The sequence below is a fragment of the Sciurus vulgaris genome, assembly GCF_902686455.1.
Source record: "Sciurus vulgaris genome assembly, chromosome: 9".
NCBI lineage: Eukaryota > Metazoa > Chordata > Mammalia > Rodentia > Sciuridae > Sciurus > Sciurus vulgaris.
Genome location: NC_136469.1, coordinates 114,007,996 through 114,017,905, shown reverse-complemented (window position 1 = coordinate 114,017,905; position 9,910 = coordinate 114,007,996). Strand labels below are relative to the sequence as shown.

Below are 9,910 nucleotides of genomic sequence, written 5' to 3'. Positions count from 1 at the left end.
TTTTTAGGGGAATGCTTTGTTTTTCACCATTTAGAATGATATCAGCCATGGGCTTAGCATAGATGGCCTTTACAATGTTAAGGAATGTTCCCACTATCCCTATTTTTTCTAGTGTTTTGAGCATGAAGGAGTGCTGTATTTTATCAAATGCTTTTTCTGCATCTATTGAAATAATCATGTGATTCTTGACTTTAAGTCTATTGATATGGTGAATTACATTTATTGATTTCCTGATGTTGAACCAACCTTGCATCCCTGGGATAAAACCCACTTGATCATGGTGCACTATCTTTTTAATATGTTTTTATATGCGATTTGCTAAAATTTTGTTGAGAATTTTTGCGTCGATGTTCATCAAGGATATTGGTCTGAAATTTTCTTTCCTTGATGAGTCTCTGTCTGGTTTAGGTATCAGTGTGATATTGGCTTCATAGAATGAGTTTGGGAGGGTTCCCTCCTTTTCTATTTCATGGAATACCTTGAGAAGTATTGGAATGAGCTCTTCTTTAAAGGTTTTGTAGAACTCGGCTGAGAACCCATCTGGTCCTGGACTGTTCTTTGTTGATAGGCTTATGATGACTTCTTCTATTTCATTACTTGAAATTGGTCTATTTAAATTGTGTATGTCCTCCTCGTTCAGTTTAGGCAATTCATATGTCTCTGGAAACCTGTTGATGTCTTCGAAATTTTCTATTTTGTTGGAGTATAGATTTTCAAAATACTTCTAATTATGTTTTGTATTTCAATCATGTCTGTTGTGATATGTCCTTGTTCATTCCGAATTTTAGTGATTTGGGTTTTCTCTCATCTTCTCTGTTAGTGTGGGCAAGGGATTATCAATTTTGTTTATTTTTTCGAAGAACCAACTATTTTGTCAATTTTTTTGTATTGTTTCTTTTATATCAATTTTGTTGATTTCAGCTCTGAGTTTAACTATTTCCTATCTTCTACTACTTTTGGTGTTGGTCTGTTCTTTTTCTAGGGCTTTGAGCTGTAGTGTTAGGTCGTTTATTTGTTGATTTTTACTTTTTATTGAATGCGCTCCATGAAATAAATTTTCCTGTAAGTACTGCTTTCATAGTGTCCCTGAGATTTTGATATGTTTCTTTGTTCTCATTTACCTCTATGAATTTCTTAATTTCCTTCCTAATATCTTCTGTTATCCATTCATCATATAATAGCATAGTTTCATCTCCAGGTGTTGGAGTAGTTTCTGTTTTTTACTCCGTCATTTATTTCTAATTTCAATCTATTATGATCTGATAGAATACAAGGTAGTGTCTCTATCTTCTTGTATTTGCTAACATTAGCTTTGTGGCATAATATATGGTCTATTTTAGAGAAGGATTCATGTGCTGCTGAGAAGAAAGTGTATTCGCTCTTGGCTGGATGGTATATTCTATAAATGTCTGTTGTCTAAATTATTGTGTTATTGAGATCTATGGTTTCATTTTTGTTTGGAAGATCTGTCCAGTGGTGAGAGAGGTGTGTTAAAATCACCTAGTATTGTGTTATGGTCTATTTGGTTTCTGAGATTGAGAAGGATTTGTTTGACATACATGGATGCGGCACTGTTTGGGGCACAGATATTTATGATTGTTATGTCTTGCTGACTTATGCTTCCCTTAAGCAGCATGAAATGTCCTTCTTTATCCCTTCTAACTTTGGCTTGAAGTCCACATTATCTGAAATGAGGATGAATTAAAAGCAAGAATCAATAAATGGGATGGATTCGAACTAAAGTTTTTTCTCAGCATAGGAAACAATGAATGTGAAAAGTGAGCCTACCCAGTGGAAGAAAATCTTTTCCACACGCACTTCAGACAGCACTCATCTCTCAAGTTTATAAAGAACTTAAAAAATTTACACCCAAAATACAAAGATCCAATCAATAAATGGGCTAAGGAAATGGGCAGACACTTCACAGAAGATATACAGGTGATCAACGAACATATGAAAAAGTGCTCATCATCCCTAGTAATTAGAGAAATGCAAATTAAAACCACCCTAAGACTTCACCTAACTCCAATTAGAATGGCTATTATCAAGAACGCAAGCAATTATAAGTGTTGGCGTGGATATGGGGGAAAAGGCTCACTCGTACACTGCTGGAGTTGCAAATTGGTACAGCCACCCTGGAAAGCAATATGGAGATTCCTCAGAAAGCTTGGAATGGACCCACCATTTGACCCAGCTATCCCACTCCTTGGTTTTTACCCAAAGGACTTAAAATCAGCTTACTACAGTGATGCAGCCACACCAATGTTCATAGCAGCTCAGTTCACAATAGCTAGATTGCGGAACCAACCTAGATGCCCTTCAATTGACAAATGAAGAAACTGTGTACACACACGCACGCACGCACACACACACAATAGAATATTACTCGGCCATAAAGAATAAAATTATGGCATTTGCTGGTAAATGGATGAAGTTGGAAAATATCATGCTAAGTGAAATAGGCCAAGCCCAAAAAACCAAATGTTTTCTCTGATAAGTGCATGACAATATATAACGAGGAGGGGGTGGCAGGGGGAATGATGGAACTTTGGATGGTGTAGAGGAAAAAGAGGTGGGAGGGGGTAGGGATGGAAAAACAGGATAACGAAAGAGACAGTATTACCCTATATATGTATGATTACATGAATGGTGTGAATCTACATTGTATACAACCATAGAAATGAAAAGTTGTACCCCATTTGTACACAATCAAAACGTGTCTGTAAAAAGATTTTTATTCAAAAAAAATGCTATGGACAGAATGAAGTGTAGCAGGGTAAGTATGACTGGATGAGTTGATGCTATTTTTTATTAGGTGATTAAGGTAGTTTTTTTTTTTAATTCATTGTACACAAACGGAGGATAACTATCATTTCTCTGGTTGTACACAGTTTCATACCATTTGTGTCTTCAAACATTTACATAGGATGTTTGTCTCAATTCTTTCCTTCCCCTGCCTGCTCCCCACCTCTCATTTCCATCTACACTATATCCTTCTTCCAATCTTGCCTTACCTCCCCATGCCCGTTATGTATCATCAACCACTTATTAGCTCAAGGTAGTTTTGATTACACCATTGAGGGGGAGTCTCACAGTTCAGCTGAAAAACCTTGTAAAAAGGGAAAGAACTTTGTTGATATTGGAAATTATCAAGGCAAACAGGTGTTGGGGATGTAATCAAATGGTAGAATGCTTGTCTAGCATGCTCAAAGGTGTTCAATCCCCAGTACTGCCAAAAAAAAAAAAAAAAAAAGAGCAATAAAAAATATAAAAACTGGTGTGAAAGCTGGCAAATTCTTAAAATTTACAGGCTTAAATTCAGGCATGGTGGTGCACACTTGTAATCCCAGCACCTCAGAAGACTAAGGCAAGAGGATCCAAGTTCAAAACTAGCTTCAGCAACTTAGTGAGGCCCTAAATTTAGGAAGGCCCTGTCAAAATAATAAATAAGAACAACCTGGCTAAAAATAGGCAAGAAAGGAGCAAAGGCAGCCAGGGTAAGGGTGCGACTTAATGGTAGAGAACATGTCCAGCATTTATCAGGCCCTCTATTCAAGTCAAGACCCACCACCAGAGGGAAGAAAACAAAAATCCAGATGAAAATCAAGGTAGTTTCATTTTGTACCACTTTCAAATATTGCAGTAGTATAACAAAGCCCTACCATTCAGCTTCAATAGTATTCAATTCATATTACTTCACTCAGATACCCACATTCAATGTCTGTAACTCTAACTCAAATATTTTTTAGACTTAATACTTAATCCTCTTCTTAAAAACCTAACTATAATTGAGCTTAAAATGAGCTCCTTGAAATCATCCCCCATTGGTACACTTCAATCAAGTTCTACAAATGAGAGGTTCCAACTAAATGCTACCTCCTTAACTGCTTTAATATGGGTCCTATCATTTTTAAATTTTTCTGACAGTCTCTGAACAACCAAGTAGTGAATATACATATCAGGGTTGGATGTATGGTATATAAAAAGAACTCAAGGTTCAATGCTAAGTTTCATCTGAGAACTTGGGATGTTGGAGTTTAACAGATGAAGAGGGGTTAATACTGCAGGAATTGAAGGGATCACCCTGTTAAGTTAAAGGAAGTCTAGTATGGCTGGGGAGTAACACTGGCCCAATTAGTTATACTGTGTATGTATGAATACGTAACAAACCCCATCAATATGCACAACTATAATGCACCAATAAAACAATTAGGAAAAAAGTTGGCTATAATAAAAGTCTAGTAGAGTAGAATCACAATACTTAGAAACTGTGACAAGGAATTAAGATATAATGTAAAAGCTATGCTTTTAATATATAAAGTCAGGGCAGGCACAGTAGCACACACCTGTAATCCCAAAGGTTTGGGAGGCTGAGGCAGGAGGATTTAGAGTTCAAAGCCAGCCTCAGCATCTTATCGAGGCTCTAAGCATCTTAGTGAGAGCTTCTCTAAATAAAATATAAAAAGGGCTGGGGATGTAGTTAAATGGTTAAGAACCCTGGTACATAAAAAGTAAAGAAAAGGTATCCAATACATTACTAAGTGGCTAAGAGGCAGGTTTGGTGGCTCATGCCTATCTGGATGCTGAGGGGAAGAGGATTGCAAATTTGAGGCCGGCCACAATAATTTAGTGAGACCTTGTCTCAAAAGAATAAAAATAATTGAAAAATCAAGAAACATAGTAAATGGCTGAAGCAAAGAACAAAATTATTGAGATCTTCGACCACAAAAGCCATGTGGTCATCAAATTAATTGCTTATCTCTGTTTCAAGTCTATTAATATTTTGTTTCATTTCTCAGAACTTTATTCAAAAGTGAATAGGGTACACCTACCTCACCAAATATTCAAATTAATGCCTCAACAATATTAAAACACCTTCTGGATCATCCCCAAACTCTCCATCCATTGAATAAACAGGTATGTATTGCCTGTCAGGTACCATATTTCTTTTTGCCTGATATACCTGGTGTTCAACAATCAGATTCAAATCACTTGTTCCCAAGGAGAAAAAATAAACTAGAAAAAAAACTCCTGTTCTGTTCCTTTGAAAGGACACTAAAGTTTATTCAACCTGTTGGAGAAGATTAAGTCCAAAGTCAATAGATATCTTTTATTGCATCACTGAATATCAAATTGACTCTCCAGGACTGTTGTTTCTGTGGCTGGATAACTGTAAAAAGAAATAAAAATATCTCCATCAGTTACCTTTGCCCCATTAAAGTTGTAAATTATCAAAAATATACTGTGATATATTATTCATAAACGATAGCATAGTAACACACATGTCAATTTCATCCCTTATTCTGCCAAATTTACTGTGCTCCATTTGCTGTCATTACTATAACTTCAATTTAAGTCTTTTTTCTTTTTGCAGGCTGAGGAATGGAGCCCAGACATCTTGCTCATGCTGGGCAAGCACTATTTTAAGTCTTAGTAAACTAAAACCCCATCTAAAGCAGTAATAAGACTTATAGACACTAGCAGGCATGGTGGTGCTCACCTGTAATCCCAATTACTTAGAAGACCAAGGCAGGTGGAGCACAAGTTCTAGGCCAGCCTAGGTAACTTAGTCTCAAACAGCTGAGAATATAACTCAACAATAGAGATCTTGCCTAGCATGTGCAAAGCAGAGTTTAATCCCCAATACCACAAAACGCAACGAACATATAGACACTAAAGAACCTACCTCTTAGATCTTATTCATCAGCCTGCTGAACTGTTCCTTTTTCAGAAACATAAATACCATCCAAAAATTTTCTGATATCTTTGTTTTTCACTGTTGTGGCTTGCTGAATTAAAGCAGCTATAGTAATAAAAAAAAGTAAGTCAACCATTTCATTTGTCAAACTTATCTTAAAAAGCAGTCAGGTGCAATACATTTTTGTTAACAAGGAACCACATATACAACAATGGTTCCATAAGAGACAAAAATTTCCTATCATCCAGTGAAACTAGACTAACAGTAGTTGTGTCTGTGGTGATGCTGGCATATACAAGCCATGTTTTGCTGGCAACCTGTGCATACACATCTTGTCTACCTTGTCTCTCAATTGTACCAAGGGCCATGTTCAGTAAACAACAAGTACCATCAAAGTTTATGTACACTTTATAACATTCACACTGACAAGACTGTCTAATGAGGGCCTGAGTTATAGATCAGTGGGTAATGTACTTGCGTAGCATGTGTGAGGCACTAGGTTCAATCCCCAGCACTGCATAAAAATAAAGGTATCGTGTCCATCTATAACTAATCTTTTAAAAATTGTCTAATGATACATTTCTCAGACTGTATTCCTGTCCTTACATGACACAAAACTATTTTACTATGTGCAATATGGACATCACTGGGTCAACTTTTGATTTTGCAGGCATATCTGGCATTGTGAACACAACAAACCTGAATTTGAAACAAGTTCAATATCATTTCCTTCAAGGATTAATTCATCTTTCTGAGCTTGAGACACTGAGCAAGCAACACCTGAAAAGGGAAAATGCATTTGCATAAAAAACTTAAATCCCACTAGTAATTTACTCTATTTAAAACTCCATGCAGCGAACCAATTTTCTCTCGACAATATTGCTTTATAGGATCTGGCTTATATCTCCCATAATCTTTAACATTTGTGTTCTGGCTGGAATGAATCACAGTCAGAGATCCAATTAAATTTTGTATAGATAGTACGACTTCGTTACACAAAGCTCTGTACCAAGCCAGGTATAATGGTGCACACTTATAATCGTAGTAACTTGGGAGGCCCCAGCAAGAGGACCACAAGTTTGAGGGCAGCCTCACCAATTTAGAAAGACCCTGTCTCAAAATTAAAAAAAAAAAAAAAAAAAAAAAGAACTAGGAATATAGCTCAGTGGTGATTATGCACCCCTAAGTTCAATCCCCAGTACCAAAAACAAAGTTCTGTACCAAGTCTTTGTTCTACTGTACATTATTTAGCATCCCTCAAAGTTTAATTGGCACCAGATCTCCTCTCTTCTTCCCCACCCTAACCAAGAGCACACTGGAAAAAGCCTGAAAAAACTGAAGGTTCAGTGTTTACTATTTATTAGGCAAGCACCCTTTTTAGTGCTTTTCAATTTTAACTCTTTTAATCACGATACAGTTCCACTGAACAGATGAGTAAAATAAGCTACAGAGAAACAAAACTGCCCAAAGTGGGAAGAGCTGAAATTTTGAACCTAGGCAGAATTTAGGTTAGTAGCCATTACTCCTAAGTATTTTGGGGATCTGAAAGTTTTTACAACCAAAAAGTTAGGGGACAGACAGGTTAGCCTAATTTCATCATTCTACAAATGCATACATTCATCAAAACATCATAATGGTAGCACATGCCTGTAATCCCAGAAGCTTGGGAGACTGAAACAGGAGGATCCCAAGTTCAAAGCCATCCTCAGCAACTTATTAAGGCCCTGTCTCAAAATTAAAATATAAAGTGGGCTGGGGTTGTGGATGTGGCTCAGTGGTTAAATATCCTTGCATGAGGCCCTTGGTTCACCACAAAAGAAAAAAGTCTATTAAATTACACCCTACAAATATATACAACTATTTATCACTTAAAAATATAATTTAGAATGGTGCTTTAAAAGATTTTAGTTTGCAAATCTAACTGGTGCTCAGTGGAAGGGCACGGGCCTACAGGAAACACTGTTTGATCCCTAGCACCCAAAAACAAAACAAGTACCATGCCCTGCAAACTATTACAATATCTAACACTTCAGGTACAATGATACAGACCCTTAAGAACACCAGGTGTTCTAAGTTCAACAGAGACAATTCTGAAATACAGTCACAACCAACCCAAAACACCAACATTCAAAAAACTTAAAATTTCTGAATCATATCTGAGGGCACGTACAACATACCTGTCCTCATACGAACCCTGCGGATATATTTTTCACCCAAGAAATTTCGGATTTCAACAAGAGACCCATTCTCCTGAATAACAACATTGATGGGGAAGTGAGCGTACACAGACCTCATCTTGTAACGAAAGCCCTGTTAAATAAACAAACCAAGGATGATGCTGCGAAATTTCAAAGAAACTCACTTTTAAAATTTAGTAAGATGCTTATGTTACTTCTAATTTTACAATTAACAGTTCTCATACAGCACTCATTGTCAAGATTCTCTAACAACTGACACCTGTACCAAGTCTCCTAAAATTAAACATTTTCATTACTATACACCTTAGGTACATAATTTTGTCTCCTCCCTAGATAACAAAACGTCCAAAGGAAACACTTATGTTATCACTTATGCCCACAATAAACAATGCTAATGTCTTTTAATGAGAACCCAAAAAAATTCCTCATTCTGGGCACTTTGAAACTAACATTTACTAAAACTAATGGCAGAATTGAGAATATCAAGCATGACAGGGTCTCTCCCTTCAAGGAACTTAGTCTGGAATCAAGGGTAGGCAGGGAAAACAAAACAGAATGGGTTTATAATAGAGGTTAAGTACAGGGTTCCCTCATTAGGTATACACTAGAGATGCCAGATTTTAATGCAAACACATAATTCAGCATACTTTATCTTGAGGATGGGGGTCTTGGAATCAATAGCAACATCAGACACGCATTTAGGAAAACAGGCAGGGAACTGAAAAAATTAGAACTTTTTCTAGCTGTACAAGGGGTCCTAATGGTGGCATACCATCAAAATAAGCAAAGCCTATCCTATGTTCTGTGGGTATAGTAGATATTCTATTAATAATTCATTCTTGACCATAGACATCTACACATACAATACAGCTGAGAAAACTTCCAAAGTAAAATAAAGGAGTGTGTGAATGTCTTATCAGGCAGCTTACCAGTGTAACACCCTTGATCATGTTCTGTACATGACTACAGATCGTGCGAACAGTGGCCAATTCCTTCCTATTTCCCCACCATTTGTCAACCCGAAGCTGTTAATAGAACAAAAACATTAGAACAATCTTCCCATAAATAAGTAGGCTTGAAGGCAAACAGTTCATTTTCTTTTTACCATTGAATTAGTCTAGATTGTAGAATTAAAGCACAGGATTTTCAAGGGAGAAAAATCCAACCACATATAAAGTCTCCTACACTTGACAATTTTTTTTTTTTTTGCGGTGCTGGGGATCGAACCCAGGGCCTTGTATGCACAGCAAGCACTCTACCAACTGAGCTATCTCCCCAGCCCAACAAATATTTTTGTTGGTATACATCACAAGTGCACAATTAAACGAAGGAATGAAAACTCCCAAACACCAACTTTTGCACAAGTTGCAACAAACTTCACTTCTGGAAAGCTTAACTCAAATCCAAATAAAATCCCACTACCTGGCTTAAATTCCTATTTATTCTTATAAGCAATCACATAAGTAAATATGACTTGTGTCAGTATAAAAATGGATACTGAAGATGACTACTAAATATTGAGCTTTACAATATACTGTATTCAGAATCTGGTGTTCCAACTTTACTAAAACAAAATTTGCTATAATTTTGGACGCTAAATTTAAAAGCTAAAATATTGCTCTCAATTGGGACAATTTTAAAGCAATCAAATTTAATGCTATTAGAGATAACTATCATCCAAACAAGCAACTTAAGTATCAACACCTTACCCTCTTCTTTTTCTTTCCAAGGAGGCTGAGTTCTACATTGATATGATTGAAATCCCTCCGGAGGGTTCCTCTTGGGCCCTTCACAATAACTGTGCGTCCCTTCAGAGTAATGTCGACTACGAAAGAGAATGAGTTCTGAGATCACGTAAGGGTTAGAACACACAGTAAACACTAAAAGAAAAACATCAAGAATCGTACCATTTTCTGGTATGTCGACAGTCTGATTGCTGAGAATGGTCTTCATTCTGAAACACAAACACTTGGAGTAAGAAGGCCGGCGCAGGGGCTGTTTTACACCAAACTTT

At 36.7% G+C, this 9,910-nt stretch overlaps 1 protein-coding gene across 1 annotated transcript; it reads right to left on the bottom strand.

The window, feature by feature from the left end:
• Positions 1–5,029: 5,029 nt before the first annotated feature.
• On the bottom strand, positions 5,030–9,850 carry RPL9 (ribosomal protein L9). Its single transcript, XM_079152884.1, has 7 exons — positions 9,804–9,850; positions 9,606–9,721; positions 8,826–8,921; positions 7,876–8,008; positions 6,398–6,478; positions 5,687–5,803; positions 5,030–5,170 (listed from the first exon to the last, which is right to left on the bottom strand). The coding sequence occupies exons 1-6, from the start codon at positions 9,847–9,849 to the stop codon at positions 5,697–5,699; spliced, it is 579 nt and encodes a 192-aa protein (XP_079009010.1). The 5' UTR covers position 9,850; the 3' UTR covers positions 5,030–5,170; positions 5,687–5,696.
• Positions 9,851–9,910: the final 60 nt, after the last annotated feature.